General features: G+C 45.4%; 1 protein-coding gene and 1 non-coding gene across 2 annotated transcripts in view; both read right to left on the bottom strand.

Moving 5' to 3' along the window:
* Window positions 1-3,756: 3,756 nt before the first annotated feature.
* The window catches only part of TMOD2 (tropomodulin 2), a 51,430-nt gene continuing 30,308 nt past the window's right edge, over window positions 3,757-24,878 (bottom strand). Inside the window, exons 6-10 of the mRNA XM_056135425.1 lie at window positions 24,261-24,391; window positions 20,692-20,799; window positions 9,909-10,052; window positions 6,946-7,090; window positions 3,757-3,902 (exon numbers count right to left, since the gene is read on the bottom strand). Coding sequence (XP_055991400.1) covers window positions 3,868-3,902; window positions 6,946-7,090; window positions 9,909-10,052; window positions 20,692-20,799; window positions 24,261-24,391 — 563 coding nt within the window. The 3' untranslated portion in view covers window positions 3,757-3,867. The remainder of the gene's footprint in view (window positions 3,903-6,945; window positions 7,091-9,908; window positions 10,053-20,691; window positions 20,800-24,260; window positions 24,392-24,878) is intronic.
* On the bottom strand, window positions 18,536-18,637 carry LOC130043125 (U6 spliceosomal RNA). Its single transcript, XR_008795320.1, has one exon. It is a non-coding gene; the product is annotated as a U6 spliceosomal RNA (small nuclear RNA).

The raw sequence follows: 24,878 nt of genomic DNA, 5'->3' as shown, positions 1-24,878 counted from the left end.
GGGGGCTGGGGAGAGGTTGGTGACCGACACTGCAAACTCCATGGGGAGTCACCACTTTCCCGTGGGCCTGCAGCGACTCAAAGAGAGGACAAGGAAGTGGGACTGAGGAGACGGTGTCTCCCTTCAATCATTAGTCCAGATGTAGCCAAATATCTAGTGACTTAGATATATGGCAATATACACCACACACACACACACACACACACACACACACGATGTGTATTTACATTATATCCTTCCAAGATGATTAAAGGAAGGGACTTATTCACATGGATGAGGATAAAACAGCTCCAGTGGTACACTGCAGGCGGCTGGACTCAGGACAGGCTCTCGAGACGGCTAAATCGTATCTGCTGAAAGCCATCTCCCACCTTGGCCATGGCAGGTGGAGACCAAAGGAGCCATTAAATCCTGGCAAATTTCCCCTCCCTACACACACCTAACAGGAAGGGGATGGGGGATCTGTACAAATTTAGCAGGGGGCAGGAGGAACTTGTGGGGATGATTATGTCCCTTAATCAACTGCCCAGCTGTTACCAAATATCATGACATTATATTTGGCAAATGCACACATATAAAAATAGTTTACACACATGACGAGTGGCGAGGAAAGCAACGATACATGTCATAACCAAGTTTCTACTTACAGGCTTGGGACCAATGGGTCTATTCATGAAACAACAGGTTCTCAAAAAATATGTTTACCCCCTGATAAGTTTGTCTTTAATATGTGAATACTCATGGAAATGTCTCCTTTCAGCTACTTTGAAAACACAGGTAGTGATAAGATAGACTCTTTAGTATGAAATCTCTGATTTTACAGGCTATTCTGTGGGACCCTTCTATTTTACAAGCTGAAAAACTGGGCTAAAATGTTATAATATCAGCTTCCTTTAATACTGTCAATCACTGCAGAATATTTCCCGGAAAATTCTGTTTTTTTTTTTTTTCTGCTTTCTGCCAGGACTTGTTAGGAATGGCTTGAGCAAATACCCCCCCTAACCCCCCCCCGCCCCCCAGTCCACAGCACTTTGTGGCTGTGGAAAACATTCCACAATCCAGTATCTTTCAGGGGTGAAGGTAAGAGAATGAATTAGAAAGAGAAGGAAAAATGCCTTACTCTGAGGGCCCTTAAATCCATCTGCAACAAACGGCTGAGAGAAATGTTTTCCCCTTTGACTACAGGGGACCCAAACAGATGTACACACACAAAAAGAATTGTATACAGTTCATCTAGTGGTCAGTGGCAGATGTTTACCAACCAGTGACTCAGTGTGGGAAGACCCTGCTTTGCAGCATTTTGGTACTTCCCATGGTATAAATGTCAAACTACCAACAATAAACAGAGCTTCCAGCTGGGAAGAGATGTGTAACAGCTGTACATAGATAAATGGTATTTCTGCTCTACAGACACAACAGATTAAAATGATCTCAAGAGCATAAAAATTGAAGTTATATTTGAATGTTGCTGGTTTTGTTTGTTTGTTTGTTTGGGGGCCATACCTGGCAGTGCACAGGGCTTATTCCTGACACTTCTCTCAGGATCACTCCTCGGGCACCAGGGATCAAACCTGCGTCAGCCGCAGCCGTCTGTCAGGCAAACAAATGTCCTGCTCACTGTACCATCTCTCAGGCCAGCCCCAAGAAATGCTGTTTTTAGACAAATAAAACTCACTTAATTGTTAGTTCTGCCATTTCATTTTCAGTAATGACTGTGTTTCAGAATGAGTTTATTAAATTCTTGATCACTTCACGACTGGTCAGACTTCAAGAGTACTCCAACATAAAAAAGTGTGTAGGAAACACTGATTTAGTGTGTGTGGTAAAAAACAAGTCCAAGGATTCTCAGGGCTCCAAATGTGTCAACATGTTCTAATCAACAGTTTTAAAACATACGTAAAATATTCTCCAGAAAAATGATTCCCAGGGCTGTTTTTTTTTTTTTTGTGAGACAGATGTGGTACTTAAAATAGAGGTAAACGGTCAATGTTCTAAAAGCTATCCTAATTCATTTTCATGTGCTTTAAATGTGAACTAGAACAAATATATAGTTGATCTCCCCACTAACTTCCTTGCTGCTACTTCCTAAGTAACTTAGATGCACTGTTACTAAACAGATTCTAGACCGGGTCCCCCTTCCCTTCCTGGGCTGGCAATCTCTTTAGCTCCAGGAGTCATTAGAAGGAATAATAGAATCACAGTGGAAAGCAGACAGACTAAAATGGAAGGAAGGGGCTGCGCTGGTCAGTGTCCACATGACAGCCTCAGGGCCAGGGACCAATTTCCTTAGATCAGCACTGCACCAACCCAGTTGGGTGCACAAGACAGATCAATACCTGCTACCATGCAACCATTGGAGTAAATGATAATTCACATTAGTTCCTGATGTTTGCATATGTATGGATGCTCTTACCATGGGTGAAAATCTGTATGACTGACTTAAGTGATTACACTTCATCCTGTGACTTTTGGTGAAAAAGATATTATATATATGTATATATATTTATCTTTAGCTTGCACAAGATGTACAACAGCTGGATGGAGACTATCTTTTTACACTGAAGAAGAAGCAATGGCTGCTTCTCAAATTTGTCAGCACGATATAATCATGTGTAGTGCAATTATTCTTGCTTCATTGGGAGGTGAGCTGTTTTAACGGCCTTCCTCCTCTTATTAACACTTAAACATCTCCCATCGTGTCTGGAAAATGTCAAAACGGCTTTGTAAAAAAAAATTCTCCATAGAGTGATGTTAAAAATTAAACTTATGATAAAATATTAATGAAGGTAGTATGCCAACTTATTTTGCTATCAGGAAATCTGTCCTGAAGCTGTTATCAGTGGGTTAACAAATACATTAAAACATATATATACATATTTTAGGTATGTATTTTGGAAGGCTGGGGAGAGGGGGAACACCTGGCTGTGCTCACCACAGCATGTGGTTGCAGGGATTGAACTGGAGTAAGCTATGTGCATAGCAAGCACCTTAACTCTACATTCTCTCTCCCTGGCTTGTAGGTTACTAACTATTTTATACTTGTCTTCTTTATTTATTTATTTATTTATGTTTCTGGGCCACACCTGGCAGTGCTCAGGGCTTATTCCTGACTCGGTGCTCAGGGATTACTCCCAGAAGTGCTCAAGGAACCATATAGGGGGGTGCCAGTAATGGAATCCAATTGGTGGTGAGCAAGGCAAATGTCCTACCCTGTAATGCACTATTGCTCCAGCCCCTCTACTTGTTTTCTGATGCTGTGAGAAAGAATCAGAGCACAGCCTTGCTCTTTGAAGACGATACCACCGACTCCCAGGCAGCAGGGCATGCGCACCGAGTGGTATTTCTGGAAGTATGGGAGAATCTGTGCTAAGCCCATCACGTTTTCTCACCCAGGGAAAGCTTGGCAATACTTTTGCATGTAGTCATCAGAACACTTCAAATGCAGTGAGCCTAACTCAAAGCTATGCATGTAAACGGAGATTAGGCCTCTATCGAAATCACAGTTATAAACACATGAAGACAGAAAATTCCATACAGAAAATTCAGTGGCTTTTTTTTTTTTTAAAAAAGCCACACATATTAAGCCAGCAAGATAAGTCAACATCAAGGTGGTTCAACCGTTTCCAGTTGCTATCCCTGCTAAGACCTGCAGAAGTCCACTAGTGCAAGTTGCCAGAGGTGTCCAGGGGCAAATAACTGTATATATTAAAAAATTCAAGATAAATAAGAAGTGCTTAAAAAAAAAAGAAGGACAACTGAATTGTAAATGGAGTGGTTAATGGAAATCAACAACCTTTGATAAAATGGTCCCCACAAGGAAGAGGAGCTTTTGAATGGCTGCCAAGGTGAGACTTTCCTTCTTCAAGATTATCGTCTGTCTCCTTCCACTCGTTTCTTACGAACTAGGTTAAGAAAGAAAGGAACAAATTTAAGGCACAGGCCTTGGACTCCAGATGAACAAGACGAACTACATGGAACAGCCATCCCACAAACAAGAGGACAGTTATCTTATTTTTCACTCTTTCATGACCCCCTGACAATAAATGGGAATGATATGAGTCCAGTGTGTTATGGAATTTTTCATTTAAATAAAATTGTGGCTGGGAGCTCGAATGTCAGAATTTTCTCATTTCTATGACATATGAGATCCAGAACAGATTCAACAGTCAACTTCTGAATATTTCCATGGCCATGTTGCCACAGCACCCGATTGCGACCCGATCACCATCTAGCTCTCACAACCTACTACCAACTCTGACTGCAGCTTGAATAATCAGGAGGAGCAGCAAACAAAAACTAGGCATTTCTTTTCCTTTATTCTTTTTTGATTTGGGGGCCACACCTAGCAATGTTCAGGGGTTACTCCTGGCAATGATCGGGAGACCAAATGGGATGCTGAGGGTCGAAACCAGGTTGGCCGTGTGTAAGGCAAGGACCTTACCTGCTGTGCTATCTCTCCAGCCCCATAAGAGAGACATTTCTAAACCTGTTTTTAAAAGAGAACTCCTATGCAGGGGGCCAGGAGATTGTTCAAGGTCTATGCAACATGCCTTTGCATGTGCTAAGTTTGATTCTCCAGACCACAGGGCACCACAAGCACTGCTGGATGGATGGAGCCCAGTTGGACCCTGATACCCCAGAAACTGAGTACTAAGTCGTCAGATCACAGAGTTGGGCCAAATATTCCTATGAGTGGTCCCCAAGCCTCCCAGAGCACTGTTTGGGAGAACCTCCTCCCACCAAGCAAATCAACCCACTCCTCCTAAGCATCAACCACCATAGTTCACTCAGAGGGGGCATGCAAAGTCAGAGCCCAAACATTCCTTTAGGCTGTTGCTTCGAATTCATGACAGCGAGACCATCTGTTCCTCATTTCTCTCTTTGACCTTCACCCCCAAGCTCCAACCTGCCCTCCTTGGCTCATATAAAGGGCTTCCCTAATTTTTCTTGATTCAGCAAGAAGGTAGCCTGGTGGGGGTATTGCCCAAACTTGAGTGGCCCAAAGGGCACAAGGTTTAAGATAAAGAAGCCAGGGGCTGGAGAGATAGCACAGTGGGTAGGATGTTTGCCTTGCATGCAGCCAACCCGGGTTCGATTCCCAGCATCCCATATGGTCCCCAGAGCACCGCCAGGAGTAACTCCTGAGTGCAGAGCCAGGTGTAACCCCTGTGCATCGTTGGGTGTGACCCAAAAAGAAAGAAAAAAAAGATAAAGGAGCCAGAGAGAATGCGAGGTTTGGGGAGCCTTTAAACCCAGAATGCTGTGCAGAGGGGTCCTATAATTGTTTTATTTCTGCTCCGTCTCCCAGAAGAATTTCCCTTGGAGAAAGCCCAATACAAAGATGCATGTTCTGATATACAAGGGCCTTCGGATGTATAAAGGTCTAGCTAGGACAGATTAAGAGAGTTAAGGTGTTTGCCCAAAGAATGTTGTTCTCCTCCTTCTGATGGTTAAGCAATAAATATTGTACCTGAAGGACAGTTGGATTCTCATCTCAGACTGTGAGTTGTAAGCCTGGCTTATACTTTTTCTCTCATTATTATTATTATGTTACTTCTGTCTCTTTTCTTCTCCTTTTTGGGGGTAGGGGGGTCATACCTGGCCATGCTCAGGGGTTACACCTGGCTCTGCACTCAGGAATTACTTCTGTCACTGCTTGGGGGACCCTATGGGATGTCGGGAATTGAACCCAGGTCAGCCACATGTAACCCAAGTGCCCTACTTGGAATGCCACTGTTCCGGCCCCATGTATCTCTTGCTCTTTTTATTTATTTTTTTTGGGGGGGTCACACTCGGCAATGCTCAGGGGTTGCTCCTGGCTCTGCACTCAGGAATTACTCCTGGCAGTGCTTGGGGGACCACATGGGATGGCAGGGATTGAGCCCAGGTCGACCGCGTGCAAGGCAAACACCCTACCTCTGTGCTACTGCTTCGGTCCCAAGTCTCTTTTCTTAATTCTTGTGGTGTCCCTACCTCAGGCCTGTTCACATGGGGCTGGTTCTTGGCAAGGTGTCCCCCAGTAGGAAACATGACAGAAACAGCTGCCCTGACTTGCCTCCTGTGTGCACGGTCACCTCCCCACTGCTTCCTGCCTCATCTTCCTGTGACTCCACACTGTTCAGCTGTGGGCTGCATATGCTTCTCCTGGCTGCTTTCCAATGCTGTCCCCACCCATTCCTGAAGCCCTGTTTGCCGGGTTGTCCCCTTGGCATCCCTCACTGCACCCTGAAAGCAAGCCCTGCCACAGGCCTAGCCAGCCTTGGGAGCCACAGGCCAGACCTGATTTGGGTCTTCAGAGCACATCTGGGCAGGCAACTGGACGCTTACCATTATCTGCCTCTCCAGGTCTAACCTTTAGCTGACCCTTTCCTTGTCCACTACCTGAATCTCTGCAGGGTCTGGCATTGTTTATTGGGTGGGACACTTTCCCCAGTTTGCCCGTTCAAGGCCTGGCCTTTCTATTTCTGGAACCTCAAACTGGTCACTGAGGCCTGCAGTTGGTTCAGTGGACTACTGACTCTAGAAAACCCCTTTGCTTGCCTGCTGGAGGCTGATGGGATGTCAGCTGACCAAGGTTTCCCAATCTGTCCCACTCTCCCATTCTGGGTCTGGAGAGGTAGTACAGTGGGTAGGGCTCCTGCCTTACATGTGGCCAAGCCGGGTTCATTTCCGGCACCCCATATTGCTCCCCAATCCCTGCCAGGAGTGATCCCTGAGTGCAGAGTTAGGAGTAAGCCTTCAGCGGGGTGAGAGGTGTAGCGGGGTGGGAGTGGGGGGACAGGAAAGCTGCTTCTAAGTTTAACCTTCCTTCCATAGCTCCATCAATCTCCATCAATTTATTTCATATGTAAGTGATGCATCCGACTCAACCAAAGGCCTAGGGAGGAGTTTCTCTGTTACATCTGAGTGTAGAAATGAACAATCATCAGCTTCTCACTGCATTACCGAGGTCGTTATTCTTTGTGATGGCGGCCGCCACCCTGGTTCGTGGCCCTTGCTTGGTAAACTGATATCCAAATTTGAGGATCCTGGAATTCTCCTCCAGCATCTGGGCAATTTCCATCTCGACAGCCGTTCCCAACTGCTGTCTCTGGTTGTGGGGGTGAAAACACATAGGGAAAGACAAGAGAAGAAGAGGAGACAGTTAATTGCATGGCCGAGATGCGTGCAGACTTATTAGCCAGAGGCAAAGTGGCAGGTCTCACGTTCAAAGGGACAAAGGGGGCTGGAGAGATGTTCAGAAGGTAGGATGCTTGCCTGGCACCCAGTTTGATTCCTGGCACCCCATATGATCCCCCAGCCCCGCCAGGAGCGATCCCTGAACACAGAGTCAGGAGGAAGCCCTGATCCCTACCAGGTATGGTCCCAGAAACAAAATAAAACCAAAGGATGGGGCGGGAGGGAAACTGGGGACATTGGTGGTGGAAAGTATGTACTGGTGGAGGGATGAGTGTTCGATCATTGTATGACTGAAACCCAAACATGGAAGCTTTGTAACTGTATCTCATGGGGATTCAATAAAAATAAAATGAAACCCAAAGGACAAAGTCACTGGAGCCATTTTTATCCTGTATTTTTGTTTGAGACCTGCTCCTTGTCTAGAAGCAAAATCCAAAGGCAGCGGACTCTGCTGACTGAACGCAAAACTGAAAAAGCAAGGCAAAATTATGAGGAAAAAGATTCCACATGTAAAGTACACCTATGGTTTGGGGTTTCCAACATACTCCAGTATCTTCAGTTTAAACAAAGGTGCTTTATTATTTTTTTAGGGGGGGGAGTGGCTCAGGGCTTAATCCTGGCTCTGTGCTCAGGGATCATCGTGGCAGTGCTCAGGGGACGCTATGCAATGCCTGGGTTTGAAATTGGGTCAGTTATGTGCAAGGCAAGTGCCTTACCTGCTATACTATCTCTCTGGCTCTACTAGGCAATGAATGTTTAATTATATATCATTTAGAACAGGCCTTTTACATTTGGAAAACATAAGTACCAAGAAGATGAAGGATAAACCTTTTTGGAGAAACTTTTGGTTTGAGGCAAGTGCTGAGGCTAAATTCTTTGCTCTTAGAGTCAGTCAGGTGCGGTTCATTCCCTCCTCACCTCCCTAACCCAACAAATTACAGATACCCTAAAGAAATTCTTCTTTAGAAATTTGCCAGGGATGTAACTCAGCAGTAGAGCAATTGCCTCACATGTTGAAGTCCTGGGTTCAATTCCTAGCATGACCAAAAAAAAAAAAAAAAGAAAAAGAAAAAGAAAAAAAAATATTGAAATGGAAAATTCTTGGTTCCTTTCATTTTCATTCAATAACCCAGGAGACAAGTCTCGCCACAAGAAACAGTAAATGGTGGTAATTCTGGTGAGAGTCATAAAGTCATAATTCTGCACATCTACTGATTTGTGAGCAGAGTGGGTGACAGGCAGTCGAAGAGTAAGAGAGAGGTTGGAGAGATAATACAGCGGGTCGGGCACTTGCTGTGCACACAGCCAACCTGGGTTTGATCCCTGGCACTTCGCTCCAGATCAGGATCATGATCTCCTGAGCAGTGCCAGGAGTGAGAGAGAAGCCCTGAGCACAGCAGGATGCGGCCCCAAACCAAATCCAAACAAACAGAAAAACAGAGTCAGAGAGACTAGGCTGCCCTTGTGTTTCGGGAAGAGCTGGAGTTCCTGACATGGTCATAACAGTGGGACCCTGTCAAGGCTGAGATGAAGACTGGGGCTGCCACCAGCACTGATGGGCCAGGGGTGACTAAAAGGACAATACAGAAGTCATCTGTCCCTCTCACACGTCTCCAGCAAAAAGACTGGGGACTTTGCAGGATGGGCCTGCCGATGGCCATGGGAAGGATTTAGAAGCTGAAGAAAGTACCATTGGGTGAGAGGACATTTTATATATTTTTGTTTGTTTGTTTTTTGGTGACACCTAGAAGTGCTTGGGGGTCACTCCTGGCAGTGCTCAGGGAACCACATGGGGTGCCGGGGACCAAACTGGGGTTGGCTACATTGCAAGGCTAGCACCTGACCAGTTGGACTATCTCTCCAACCCCAGAGGGGGCGCTTTAAAGGGGATGGAATGTTTCTTCTGCACCTATTTTTGTTTTTTTGAGGACTTCGTGTTGCATAAGCCCAAGCCAACACATGGCACCAAAGTTTATAAACTCTGGATATAGTTTTCTTTTTAAAATGTTAAATGCAAAGGCCTTTTTTTTTTCTTACTTAGATTTGCTGTTTTAATCAGTTGTTTAAAAATGTGCAGAACAGAGAAACATTATCTTAGTAAAGTATACATCAAGGTTTGCTAATAATTTAATAGGGTAAACAGTATTTGAGGGTCAATAGTTTCCTTAAGAGACCCTAGAGACCCTTTCAGGCATATGTTTTTTTATATTAATATTTGTTTTATTGAATCACCATGATAATAGAGCATTACAATACAAAGACATTTTAAATACAATCATGAAGGGAAAAATATAATGGGAAAAAAAACCATCCTGAAAATACAAAAATACATTTCTTTCTTTTGGTTTTGGAGCTATACCCAGTGATGCTCAGTGTTTGCTCCTGGCATGAGCTCAGGGATACTCCTGGTGGTGTTCAGGGGACCCTTTGTGGTACAGGTTGGCCGTGTGCAAGGCCATCTCCACTGCATTATCTGAGACAGACCGGGATGAAATGCCTGCCAGAGGCCAGACATTCAGTTTTGCATGTCAGGGCATGGCCAACCCGTCCCTCGCTCCTGTCCTTTGCAGTGACCAGCCAAGAAAAATGGCTGCCCCACTGTGCAGCGTTTAATTATCTACTCAGATCACCGAGCCAAGTGCTCCAAGCAGCGTCTCCGGCTCCTCCCTGCAGAGTTGAGTTCCCCCGCCCCCTCCCCCCAGCCCCCACAGGCTCTGCGGGCAGCTGACCTGGTTGTCGATCTTGATCTCTGTCACGGTGTCATTTTCCTTCAGCGCCTGCACCAGGGCCAGGATCCCGGTCCCAGTGATGAAATTGGACTCTACGTTTAGACTTGTCAAGGTCTTGTTCACTTTCAGCATATCTGCAAAAGCCTTATTATTTCGGAAGAAAGAACCATTAGGATTTCGAGAGATTCCCTTACTGTGTTCCCCAGTCCCACACTTTTATTGTAAAGAAGACCTTATATTGTAGTGACTTAAAATTACAATAGAAAGGAATAGTTCGGGGGCTGGAGAGATAGCACAGCGGGTAGGGTGTTTGCCTTGCATGCAGCCAACCCGGGTTCGATTCCCAGCATCCCATATGGTTCCCTGAGCACTGCCAGGAGTAACTCCTGAGTGCAGAGCCAGAAGTAACCCCTGTGCATCGCCGGGTGTGACCCAAAAAGCAAAAAAAAAAAAAAAAAAAAAAAAAAAGGAACAGTTCAATAGCCCATAATTGAGTTCAATACCTGCAAAAGTTCCAAAAAAAATTTTTTTAAAGGGATACATAAGAGTTTCATTTGTGTTTTTGGTAAGTGACACTCAACGGTATTCAGGGGCTAGTCCTGGCTCAGAAGTGATATTTGAGAAATCATATGTGATGCCAGGATTTGAACCCAGATCATCTGTGTGCAAGCGCCTTATCTACCTGGTATCCAAGCTCTCCAACCCCATGGATTTCCTTTTCTTGGGGGGAGAGAGCGGTGCTCAGGGATTACATTTGGCTTTTTGCTCAGGGATTAAATAAGGTAGCATGGCACAGAGGGAACAAAGATTATTGGGAACAGAAGCAAATAAAAAAACTTGTAATTGTTATTCCCCCTCTTCCCACCCGCTAAAAGGAAAAAAGGACATTTTTTAAAAAATTCTGATGTTTATGAAAAAAAAAAACCACTGTTTATGTTTATGAAAAAAAACTACAGTGGTAATACAAACAAGAAGACATTCCGTTTTGTTTTCTTTTGCATGTTTTTTTGGGCCACACCTGGCAGTGCTCCGTGATCACTCCTGGCTCTGCTGCCCAAGAAAACATTCTGGAAATTTAAAATACAAGATTAAAACAAAGTAATAGATATCCAGAGTTATAAAATAAACATGGCTGGAGACCAAGTCGGTGAGTTAAAATCTGTAAGATAAAGCTGAGAATATTCACAAGAATGCAGAGTACAAAGACATAAAGAAAGTATTAGAAATGTTAGGAAATAAGGATAAACAAGACAGAAATTCAACATCCATCCGAATTTCAGAAGGGTAAAAAGAATAACAACCAAAGAATAAAAAAAAGATAAAAGACAGGAAACTAAAAAATACTAGGGGAAAATCTCCCAGAGCTGGAGAAAGCTACGAGTCCTTATCTGAGCAAACACACTGGTTGCTAAGCAGAAAAAACAACAACAAAAAGACGATGTGAGCACATTCCAGTGAGATTTCAGAAGGACAGCAGAAAAGAGAGACTCCTAAAAACTCCTAGCAAGAAAAGAGTAAGTTATTATAAAAGAACAGGAATTGGGCTGCCGTGAATGACTAGACGGGGAGGTCTAGGAGAACAGAGGTTTTAGTATTTCAATCAGGTATCAATGCTGATGGCTACATTTTAATTTTTTGGAATCACTCTATCTGAAAATAGAAATATAATGACAGACATGGTAAAGTTCAAATGTTTGAAAATAATCTAATAACTATTATTTGGAAGTATAAGAGAAGGGAAGTTGAGTGAGGACAGATGGCCCTGGAAGCTTCTAAAGGAGAGGCAAATCCTATGAGAGCTGGTGAGAAGAAATGAAAAACATGTAGATTAGGGGTTTCTCTCCTGAGCTACATAGTAGAATGTCCCAAAAGCTATAAAAAAATAGACCTATGTAGGGTTGGGGAAATGGGCCAAAATCTTATCATGATTATCATGATAAGATCCAAATACAAAATAAAACTTAGTGCAATATATTGTAAAAGCCAGAGTTGAACACTTATTTATGTAAATGAGTCAAGGAAGTATATTCTATTTTATTAATGACTTGAATTTTTTTTAAATACATAGCACAGCGGGTAGGGCGTTTGCCTTGCATGCAGCCAACATGGCCGACCCGAGTCCGATTCCTCCGTCCCCCTCGGAGAGCCCGGCAAGCTACCGAGAGTATCTCGCCTGCACGGCAGAGCCTGGCAAGCTCCCCGTGACGTATTCGATATGCCAGACACAGTAACAACAAGTCTCATGATGGAGACGTTACTGGGCCCGCTCGAGCAAATTGATGAACAACAGGAGGACAGTGACAGTGACAGAATAAAATCATATACAATCAATGATCAGAAATTGACTTCTATTGGTTTACTTTCTGATAATTCCATTTGCCATTCCATTAAGTTTTGTTGGAGCAAGGAAAATAAAATGAATTTTCTTATATGCCTGCCAAGGGGTAAGCTGGGGGGTGGGAGGGAACCTGGGGACATTGGTGGAGGGAAGAGGACACTGGTGGTGGGACTGGTGGTGTTGGGACACTGTGTGCCTGAAAGAACTCTATTATGAATGACTGTAAATTCATGGCATCTTAATAAAAATAAAAATTAAAATAATAAAAGAAAAGGAATGGACCAAATGTTAGCACACATGTGCTGGGTGTGAGTCTGGTCCTTGGCATCACAATGGCCACCTGAACACCCTGAACACTGCCAGATGTAGTCTTGGTGACCCCCCACCACCCACCACTTTCCTGTAGCACGGCTAGGGGTGGCTCCTATTGCGCGCGCGCGCACACACACACACACACACACACACACACACACGAGTTCACAACCTCAGACTCTCAGGATGTGAACTCGACAGCTGCATTTTTGAATCGTTCTCCAGGTGACTAATGTTCCTCCAGGACCAACAACCATTTTAATTAAAGTCATAAAGACAACAATTAGAAGAATGAAAAACAAACTGCTTGTAGTGATTAGCTGGGGGAATGTAACAAGAAACCTTTGAACTATTTAATTTCTTTTTATGGCTCCCCCAAAAACAAAAAATAAAAACAAAAACCCAAAAACCCCAAGAAGGAAGAGGAAAAGGAAAACAATTTGAGACAAAGGCAGGGATTCCCAACCTCAGCACTGCGGATATTCAGAGCTAGAGAGGAATTCATGTTGTGGGGGGGTTCTTTGTGTTGAACAAGTCTAGCAGAGGCTTTGGACACCCATTGAACGTCAACAGAATCCCTTCCAGATGTGGCAACTCCAGATGCCTCCAGCCAGGCCACGAGCCCTCTGGAGAACAAAACTGCCCTGAGTTGGGACTAGATGGAGGTGGAGGGTACTCTCGTGTCTTAGCCAAAAGGATGTTTGATCTACAAAGAAAGCTGAAGGAGGTGAGCTAGCAGCGGCGTCCATCAGGCAAATTAAAGTGCATTCATTCATCTTATTCATTGCCAAGGTCTTTAATTAGACCAAAATGTACACATTTTAATGAGCGCACCGGAAGGAAACGCAGCCCGCTGTCCTTTAGGGGTGCTCCAAGCTGGAGATGGACATTTCATTACTAAAACGGCAGAATGCCAGTGCCAGGAGACCTTCTGAGCAAACTCGCAGGACTTCCTGGCAAGGAGTCATGATCTTGCCAATTTCTTTCAAACTTGGGAAAACACTTTTTCTCATACTGAACAAAACAGGGGGAAACCCAGCCAAACATAAGCCTGGGCTTGAGGCCCAAGCTCTTTGCAGTTCAGCAACTATTTGGGCATCGGTTGTATGTGGCAAGGAGAATAAAAAAATATATATATATTAAATTCATGTATAAATATATATGTAAAACATACTTATATATTTTAAGTTTTGCTTCCTTTTAAGAAAACAAGCTCAAAGGGCTGATGCACAGGGCTTGCACGTGGGCACCCTGGGCCTGGTCCCCACCCTCCACTCCCCAGAGAACAACTACTAAAGTTTTCCTTCTGGTGTCCTGTGGGACTGTGTGTGTAGCAAAGCAGTTTCCTGAGCTATGTAAACCTGGGCCAGCCACGCAGCGGCCCTGAGACACAGGTCGCCAACAGGTCTGTGAAAAATCCAGAGTGTGCAGGGCACGGGATGGAAAAAGAAAACCTGCCCCCAATTTCAAAGGTAGGGCATGAAAAAGCACTCATGGAAGCTGAAATCATGGTATTGTGAGTCTGATTTGAATAAAATGTTATTTATTTATTTTGCTTTTTGGGTCACACCCAGCGATGCTCAGGGGTTACTCCTGGCTCTGCACTCAGAAATTACTCCTGGCGGTGCTGGGGGGACCATATGGGATGCTGGGGATCGAACCTGGGTCTGCAGCGTGCAAGGCAAACACCCTACTCGCTGTGCTATCGCTCCAGCTCCTAAATAAAATGTTATTAAGATTAATTTCACCTTTCAGTTATTTTTAACATTGATACTAGAAAGTTAATAGGGGGCCGGGACAATAGAACAGCAGGCTTGAAGCTTGCTTTGCATGTGGCCAACCTGGGTTCAATCTCTGGCACCCCAGAGGGTCCCCTGAGTACCGCCAGGAGTGGTCCTTGAGCGCAGAGCCAGGACTAAGCCCTGAGCACTGCCAAGTGTGGGCTCCCACCCTCCCCCCCAAATCCCACACAAACATAAAAGTTATATATGTGTTTTATGGTGTGGCTTTCATTTTATTTCTGCTGAACCAGGCTGTCCCAAACTCTTGACTTTAGGGGACATCACTGCTAGAAGCACTTCCCCCATCTATATATCTGATCCTTTCCTCTACACTGGCACCGAGAGGGACAAAGTCCATTCAAATCCCCCACCACAGAGGTAGGTATATGGAAGGACGTGGGGGTGGAGTAAACTCAACTTGATTATAGGTCACTAAAATTCATTCCAGGCTGGGCTACATAAATTCACTCATTTTAGACTGTGCAGGCTTCCTCAAGGAACTAAATGAGCCTCAGCTGCCTCATTGGGAAAATGGGGATGGTGCCTTTACACACACCCACTGCGAGCCACGCCACGTGTGCGTCAGAGAATCCGTGTCTGCACCTGAAACTGGGAAGTCTCTGGAAGCTCTGCTTGAAAAGCGAATCTGAATTCCCACCCCAGGTCGTTTCACCGTCACCTCAGTCTGAAGGTCTTTACTGGGGTCAGAGGGAGAGCTCAATGAGTGAGGCAGGGTGCGTGTTTTGAAGGAGGAAGCCTGAGTTGGAGCCCCAATACCACATCTCCGATACCAGTGGGGGTCCTGGTGGCCCCCCGTGACAGCAGCATGAGCACTGGACTGTCAGGCCCACAGAGCCCATCTGAGAGTATCTGGAAGCGGCCCCCACACCAGTAAAAATAAATGAAGATCTTCACTGTTTGTGGGATAACCCACTGGCTCCCAGCCCGCAGCAAGGGTCTTTCCCAAGGATAGCCGGGCTGGAAGGAGGAGCGGGGAGGACGAGACCCCAGGAAGCTGCCCAGATACAAGGCGAGACTGCTGACCCAGTGAGAGCAACGGTGCTGTCCCTGTGCCCGCCACATGGGTCATGTCACTCTCTCAGGGACATGCTGGCGCTGGTGCATGCCACAGAACTGGCCACAGAACTGGCACTCGATGTGGCTTCCCCAACACACTGCAGCCCGCTGTCAACTCAGAGCCAGCACGGCAGAACGAGAGCAGCTGCACGCTATCTAGAGAGACTCCATCTTGGCCTATCTGTGGGTGGCAGACTATTTTTGAATGATTGACTAAATTATGAACTCGTCCCATCTCTGTTATTTTACTGAGAAGAATATATTAAATGTGTGATAAATCATTTTTACTCATCTTTTTAATCACCCAACATACATGTTGTGAATGTGTATATATGTGTGTATTATGCATGTGTGTATATATACATATACATATATGTATATATGTATATGTGTATACACAGGACTGGAGCGATAGCATAGTGGGTAGGGTGTTTGTCTTGCACACGGCCGATCTGGGTTTGATTCTTCCATCCCTCTCGGAGAGCCTGGCAAGCTACTGAGAGTATCCTGCCTGCACAGCAGAGCCTGGCAAGCTCCCCACGGTGTATTAGATATGCCAAAAACAGTACAACAAGTCTCACAATGGAGATGTTACTGGTGCCTGCTCGAGCAAATCGATGAACAATGGGAGGACAGTGCTACAGTGCTATGTATACATATGTATTTTGGAGGATAGGTGAGTCATACCTGGTTGTACTCAGGAATCAGTGTTTGGTTTTTTTTTTTGTGAGGGGGTACACCTGGTGATGCTCAGGACTCACTCCTGGCTCTGCATTCAGCAACTGCTCTGTGGGGTGGCAGAAGGTGGAGGACACACAATATGGATGCCAGGGATCGAATCTGGGTCGAGTGCATGCAAGGCAAATGCTCGAACCATAGTACTATCGCTCTGGTCCCAACAGGAATCAATCAGTCTTAGCCGTGTTTAACAGAGCTTCTGTGGTAGCAGGTAATGTATTAGGGTAAGACAAGTGCCTACATATACCATCTCTCTGGCCCTATGGTAATTTTTTTTCTTTATTGAAAATAAGCCTATTAAAGTTCGGAGATTAAACAAAATTATACATTGTTTGGAATCCTGAAATTACTCATTTCATCTGATCAATGATGTAATTCTGTTTCAGTGATAGGTTTCATGTTTCAAATTGCTTTCAAAGTACACTTAACACATAATATAATTGTTGGTAAAAACCATGGATTTTCAGAAGAGCCCTTCTTATCTGAGTGTTGACTTCTAGTTTACTGTGGTCATTATGGAAGTATACTCTGTTGCCGACAGGTTGGCATGCCCGTGCCCTTTTGTTCATCTACTGGTATTTTTTATTTTATTTTATTTTATTGGCTTTTGGGTCATACTTGGCAGTGCTCAGGGCTTACTCCCAGTTCTGTACTCAGGAATATTTTCTGGTGGATCTCAGGGGACTATATGTGGTACCAGGGAATGAAGCTGGGTCAGCCACAAGCAAGAAACATGCTTAACTTGCAGTACTATCTCCCTGCCCGCCCCCCAGGTATTTTTTTTTTATGTAGGAGTACTGCTATTTATTCAGCCACTGGTTAGGCTGATTGAATTGGGCATGAACTCCACCTTACTTTTTTTTATTTTAATTTTTTGTAATTTTATTTATTGAATCACCGTGAGAGCAATTCCAAAACTTTCGGGATTAAGTCTCGGTCAAAACTTTCGGGTTTAAGTCTCGGTCATACAATGAAACACCCCTACCTTCACCAGTGCCCATTCTCCACTACCAAAAACCCCAGTATACCCCCATCCCGCACCCTCCCCCTACCTGTGGGACATATGATCTCCACATTATTCTCTCTCTACTTTGATTACATTCAATATTTTGACACCAGACCCGCCATTATTATTTGGGATTTTACCCCAAAAATCAGATCTGCTGAAAAGGCAACAGTAGACAATTTGTTTTCTATTGCTGGTTATGAATAACATATGATGTCATGTGGCTGCAGTAGTGGCCGCGCGATTCTAAAATTCTGAAATTTTAACAATTAAATCTGGAGGGATTTCTGCCAAAACCTGTTGAGTTCCAAGATTTGTTCCTGAATCTCTTGGATCATGGCTGTTAGCAGCTTGATCAGGAGCCAGAAAGGCCATTAGTGGACGGCAACTAGGGATCTCGTTGGGATGGGGAGGAAAGGGCCAGCTCCACCCCCATCCCGTTAGGCCCCACGTTTCTCATCACAGAGGGCCCAAACCTGACTGTCCAATGGCCTCTGGCAGATGGCGGCCACTGAGCCACCAAGGGGGAGCAGGTGGAGGGACAGCACCCTTTCCCCCCTGGGGTGGCCCGGCGACAGTAACCTACTGCAGGGTGCGGACGCATTTCTGCCAAAAGCCGCTGGGTTTCAAGATTTGTTCCTGAGTCTCTGGGATCATGGCTGTTAAGCAGCTTGATCAGGAGCCAGAGAGGCCATTAGTGGGTGGCGACTCGGGGTCTTGTTGGAACAGGGAGGAACGTGTCTCATCACTGCGGGCCCAAACCTGACTGTCCAGTGGCCTCTGGAGGATGGTGGCTACCAGGCTGCCAGGGGAAACAGGCCAAGGCACAAAACCTATTTCTACCTCCCCCAGGTATTTTTTAAAAAAATTTTATTGAATCACTGTGAGACAGTTACAAGCTTTCATGTTTGGGTTACAATCACACAATGATCAAACACCTGTCCCTCCACCAATACACATTCCCACCACCAATCTCTCAGTATACACCCCCTTCCTTACCCTTCCCTGCCTCCGTGGCAGACAATATTCTCCATACTCTCTCTCTACTTTTGGGCATTGTGGTTTGCAATTCAGATACTGAGAGGTTACCATGTTTGGTCCATTATCTATCTACTTTCAGCACACATCTCCCATCCCGACTGATTCCTCCAGACATCTTTTTCTTAGTGATCTCTTCTCTATTCCAGCTGCCTTCTCCCCTCCGCTCATGAGGCAGGCTTCCAGATATGGAGCAATTTTTCTCGCCCTTGTGTCTACTGTCATTGGATGTCAGCTTCACGTTATATTATTTTATACTTCACAAATGGGTGCAGTTCTTCTATGTCTGTCCCTCTCTTTCTGACTCATTTCACTTAGCATGACACTCTCCATGTCTAAAAATATGGAACGCTTCACAAATTTGCATGTCATCCTTGCGCAGGGCCATGCTAATTTTCTCTGTATTGTTCCAATTTTAGTATATATGCTGCCAAAGCAAGAACCTCCAAGTGTTTCTAAAATATCTATTTGGTGCCAGGGCGACGAGACGTAATCAATAAATACATTCATGTTGTGTTTATTGATATTTTAGATTTTCCAAAAGCTTTTTTACACTAAATCACATTGCTAGTCAAGGGGTGAGCAAGTCAATGGCTGAGTGTTGGGGGCCTAGGAATCACAGACTGGTGCTCAGTGTCTTGGCAACTGGTGCACTTGAGCAAATGATGACAGCAATGTCGGGCAAACATTGCACAACTTGATGGTTAAGCATCCAGACTCAGGAACCAGAAAGACCAGGTGGGAAATCCCAGCTTTGCTACTCTCTGCCTGTGCTACCCTGACGAGGTGACTCAAGCTCTGCAGGTCTCAGACTGCTCACTTCTTCCAGTGGGAATGAAGAATAGTGACATACTTCATAGCATTTGAGGATTAGGTGAGATGACACGACAGAGCACAGAAATCGGTGATGGCACTTAGAATTATTCCAGAAATGTGAGCTATTAATAGGAGAAATAACACCCGTGACAGTCATGGTCACAGTCACGTGGATCCAGGGACTTCCTTAAACACAGAGAAGGAACAGGGCCTTTGGTTGCCTTTTATTTTTAGTTATTTATTTATTTTGCTTTTTGGGTCACACCTGATGATGCACGGGGCTTACTCCTGGCGGTGTTCAGGGGGACCATATGGAATGCTGGGAATCAAACCTGGGTTGGCTGAATGCAAGGCAAACGCCCTACCCCCTGTGCTATCGCTCCAGCCCCTTCGGTTGGCTTTTAACAATTTTTTTCTTCAGATTTTGGTGTTAAAATAAAAATCCCATTTGTGTTGATCTTGAAGATATAATAATTTTGGCTCTGTTATATAATTCATGAATCAGGCAATCTAGTAGAATAGAGTTCCCTTCTCCCCCAGTAAAATACAAACAACATATACAAAATAGGGTTGGGGAGATGGCTTAAAGAGCCGGTGTGCAGGCGGGAGGCCAGGATTCCATCCCTGGCACTGCGAGGTCCCCTGAGCACTGTCAGAAGAGATCTCTGAGCACTGGTGCTGGGAGAAGCCCCTAAGTACTGCCAAGGTGGCCCCAAATATCTTCCTCTTCCCCCCCCAAACTGGACAAAATGAAATGCTTCATAGGCAGGAAGAGGGCAAGATAAAATAAGAGGGACGTATTCCAGGCTTCGGTAAACTTCCAACAGGGAACGGAGAGAGCACAGCAGGTAAAGCACTTGCCATGCACGTGTCTGACCTGAATTCAATCCCTGGCATCCCATTCGAACCCCTGAACCTCATCAGGGGTGATTCCTAAGCGCAGAGTCAGGATAAGCCCTGAGCACCACTGGTTATTTCCACCACCACCTCTCCCCACGAACAAAGAAGAAGAAAAATTCTAATTATATTTCTTTCCTTTTTCCCTCTCCGTCTTTTGCTTTTGGGGCCACATCAGATGGTGCTCAGGGACTATTTTGGCAGTGCTCAGCAGACCCTGTGCGGCTGGGATTTAATAGGGGGAATGGAGAAATAGTATAGTAAATAGGGCGCTTGCTTTGCACGTGGCAGACCTGGGTTCAATCCCTGGTATCCCATGTGGTCTCCTGAGCACCACCAGGAATGATTCCTGAGAGCAGGGCAAGTTATCCTTGAACATCACTGGGTGTTAACCAAAACCCCCAAAATACCCAGAAAACCAACAAACCTTCCAAAATTCTCCCTCTCGCCAATACCCCAAAATAAAACACCAAACAAGGGCTGAAGTGATAGCACAGAGGGTAGGGCGTTTGCCTTGCATGCGACCAATCTGGGTTCGATTCCCAGCATCCCATATGGTCCCCCTGGGCACCGCCAGGATTAATTCCTGAGTGCAGAGCCAGGAGTAACCCCAGTGCATCGCCAGGTGTGACCCAAAAAACAAAAACAAAAACAAAAACAAAAAAAACCAAAACACCAAACAAACAAATCCTGTAGGTCTCCTGCGGGCAAAGCCTGTGCCCAGTCGTTTGAGTCATCTCCCTGGCGCTGTCAGGTCAGAGTTCTAAGAATTTTACTCACAATTGCCACTGGGTCGTTACTGCGGGTTGCGGCCAGGCTGAACTTCTTCACATGAGTATTGGTCTCCAGTGCCTTTGCAAATTCTCTCAGTGTTGGAATTGGAATGTTCTAAGATGGAAAAGACAGAAGAGAGTTGATGAGCATTAGGCAAGCCCTCACCCTAAGCCAAGGTTCACAGCTTTTCATACTCTTAAGTGCTTAGATGGTTAATTGATAACCCTCTAAAAGCCAATCAACACCGAGCCTCTAGGAAGCCAGAGGACTTCAACCAACAGCGCCACCTAGTGTTCCACAAGGGTGCCAACACGTGACAGACAAAACCTGTCTGTCCGCCCTACCAGGAAATGGGGCACACGTCACACAGTCGCATTTGGGTTTCTTTCTCCATATTCTAGCCAGACTGACCAGCCTGCTGAGTTCTCTCTCTCCTCCATACCTCACATGTCATTTTCCCTGTGCCTGGAAATTCCTTTGTTCTTTTTTTCTTGCAAGTGGCCGACCTGGGTTCGATTTCTTCATCCCTCTCGGAGAGCCCTGCATGCTACTGAGAGTGTCCCGCCTGCACGGCAGAGCCTGGCAAGCTCCATGTGCCGTATTTGATATGCCAAAAACAGTAACAAGTCTCACAATGGAGACGTTACTGGTACCCGCTTGAGCAAATGGATGAACAACGGGAGGACAGTGCTTTTTTCTGATGAAATTCTTTTTTCTTACTTATTTTTGGCTTTCTGGGTCACACCCAGCAATGTTCAGGGGTTACTCCTGGCTCTGCACTCAGGAATCACTCCTGGCGGTGCTCAGGGAGGTGGCCAAATGGGATGCCAGGGATCGAAACCCGGGTCAGTTGCATGCAAGGCAAGCACGATACCCACTGGACTTTTGCTCTGGTTCCTCTCTGATGAATTTCTACTCATCTTAAAAGCCCGGCTATAATATCACCTCTTTTTTTTCAACGGCTTCCTAGGGAGGGTGAAATTTTCTTTTACTACAGTTCTGCAACATTTGGGGACTTTCTAGTATCACACTATAAAGATTTGTTTTGTAATTTTATGCTCATATCAGTTCTTCAGAATAAAATATCCAACAAGTCTCATTACGCCCTTTGCTGCAGCACTCAGCAGAGGAGCGTGGGGGGCTGGGGTGCACTCAGGCAAGAAACAGGCTATAAGCACTGCTGAGGTTGATGTGAGTCCTGGCAGTGTCACAGGTTAGCTGTGATCACAGACTGCGAAAGGACAGGGCACATGACTACTGGATAAAAGTTATTAGAAATTCACCCTAGAACTCACCCTAGAAAAATGAACAAGTAAAATGTCAATATTACTTTCCTCTTTTCCTCTCTCCTCCTTCTCCTCCTCCCACCTCTTACACACATAAAGACAAACACACACACACACACACACACACACACACACACACACACTTCTATTCCTCTGAAAGCTACATGGCTTACTGTGAAATAGATTTTAAAGGCAGTGAGAGGCTTGGAAAGACAGTACAGTACCTGAAACATTTGCCTTGCATGCAGCCAACCTGAGTTTGAGCCTCACCATTATATATGGTCTCCTGAGCCTGCCAGGAGTGACCTCTGAGCCTACAGGCAGGAGTAGGCCCTCAGTACCGCTGGATGTGGCTCCCAAACCAAAAATCAACAACCACCACCACCCCCATCAAAAAAAAAAAAAACAAAAAAACCAAAACACCCAACAAAACCATTGTAGCACTATCTTCCCGTTGTTCATCAATTTGCTCGAGCGGGCACCAGTAACATCTCCATTGTGAGACTTGCTACTGTTTTGGCATATCAAATATGCCATGGGGAGCTTGCCAGGCTCTGCCGTGTGGGTGGGATACTCTCGGTAGCTTGCCAGGCTCTCCGAGAGGGATAGAGGAATCGAACCTGGGCCGGCTGCATACAAGGCAAACACCCTACCCGCTGTGCTATCACTGCAGCCTCAACAAAACCAATTAATTAAAAGTAGAGGCAGCAACAAACTGTGACTTCAAGCAAGTCATAAAAGGTACTATAGTGGCTTTTTGTGCACACTCCTTTTGATCACTCACTCACAGGGACACCAGCTGTCACATGTGAGGGCACTGGGACAGCCCTATGGAGAGAAACTGAGGCTGTTAGCTCAAAGCCAATGAGTGTGATACCTTGGAGGTGGAGCTTCCCATCCCAGTTGAGTTCCAGGTGACCAGAGTCGTGGATGACGGTTCCACTACAGCCTCATGCGACACCCTGGGCCATGACTGACCTGCTAAGTCACCCCTCAGGTCCCTGATTCTCAGAAACGGTGTGAAAACTTGCATGTTTATTGTGTTCAGCCCCAAAGTTCAGAATTGATTGTTACTGTGTGATAAGTAATGTGTTGCTCACACAGAACAGTAATCCCTTTTAAAAGAATTATAGAAATCACCCATTCACTCATTTATTTTGGGGCCACATCCAATGATGTGGGCTTACTCCTGGCTCTGCACTCGGGGATCACTGGCAGACTTGGGGACCATAAGGGATGCCAGGGATCTAACCCAGTTTGGCTGTGCACAAGTGAGCGCCTTACCCTCTATTCTCTCTCTCCAGTCTGACACCACCATTTAATTTATTTATTTATTTAATTTTTATTAGTGAAACACCTTGAGGTACAGTTGTAGACTTACAAATTTTTGTGCTTGGGTTTCAATTATACAATGATCAAGTATCCCTCCCTCCACCAGTGCCCAATTTCCACCACCACTGATCCCAGTATCCCTCCCCCGCATCCCCCCTACCCCTTCCCTCCACCCCCCACCCCCCGTCCCACCCTGCCTTTCTGGCAGGGCATTCCCTTTTGTTCTCTCTCTCCTTTCTGACACCACCATTTTAAAACACACTTTAAAAAGTATTAACATTTATTTCCTCCTTGATTTAAGCACCATGGTTTACGAAGTTGTTCCTGATGCATTTGTCACAGGCATTCAATGTTCCCACACCAATCCCACTACCAGTGTGACCTTCCCTCCACCAATGTCCCCCATAAGCCTGCATCCTCAGCAGGCAGGCACAAAACGGTTTATTATATACTGTTTGTTAACAACCAAATGACTAAGGCAATTATCGAAAAGTACTTCACTAAAAGAATATTTGTGACAATTGTTCTATCTCACCCTGGGGACATTAAGTCCTTGACTGAGGGTTTACTAAACTGCTGCTGTTGCTTGTTGAACCTTCTGTGTTAATATTTGTGGGTATTGAGCTTTGTTGGCTTCTATATTACTTTCCCATCTAATTAGGTGTGCTCCTACTGAGATGTCGGTATTCTAGAGTTTGGAGGTGCTGTGTGGCCGCAAATGTGGTAGTGTGCTCCAGAAATTCCTCAATATGGGACTGAACAGTGAGCTTACATGGTGGTGGTGGTGGGCGTACACCCAGTTCTTTTGAATACGATATCCTGACCCTAAATCAGCCTCAAAGGCTCCTTCCCCTGGCACCATCGCTGGGTTGCACACAGAGGTGAAAGCAAAGGGTCCGTCCTCTCCACTGAGTTCTTTGGACCCCACGAGAAGTGACAACAGTCCCGGTGAACTACCTTAATGTTGTTGAGGTTCACTTCCTTCAGGCTGGGGTCGTTGGCCTTCACCTGCTGCAGGCTGGCCTCCACATTGGTGGGGTTAGGCGGCTCCTCAAACACCGGCTTCACTTTCTCACCTTTGACCACATCTAAAACATGAGTTCATGAGCAAAGATCAACAAAAGAAAGCAAACATAATAATAATAAAAAAAAACCTTCACCCCCCCCCCCACATACAGACATTTATTTATTTATTTATTTACTGGCGTATAACAAGTTTAAAGTAAAAGTAAAGTAAAGTAAAGGCCCTCCCGTTGATCATCGATTTGCTCGAGCGGGCCCAGTAACGTCTCCATTGGAGACTTTGTTGTTACTGTGTCTGGCATATCGAATACTCTCGGCAGCTTGCTGGGCTCTCCGAGAGGGGTGGAGGAATCGAACTCGGGTCGGCCATGTTGGCTGCGTGCAAGGCAGACGCCCTACCGCTGTGCTATCGCTCCAGCCCATAACAAGTTTACTGGGAAATAAAGGAAGAGAAGAGGAGGTCATTTAAGATACGTGCTCAAGAGAGGACACGGGCTTCTCCAGAGTGGAGAGAACCAGTACACATCCCAGCGTTAGAGTATGAAACATGAA

The sequence above is a fragment of the Sorex fumeus genome, unplaced genomic scaffold, assembly GCF_029834395.1.
Source record: "Sorex fumeus unplaced genomic scaffold, SorFum_2.1 ptg000111l, whole genome shotgun sequence".
In the NCBI taxonomy this organism is placed as follows: Eukaryota; Metazoa; Chordata; class Mammalia; order Eulipotyphla; family Soricidae; genus Sorex; species Sorex fumeus.
This window is presented reverse-complemented; position numbering and strand designations above follow the sequence as displayed.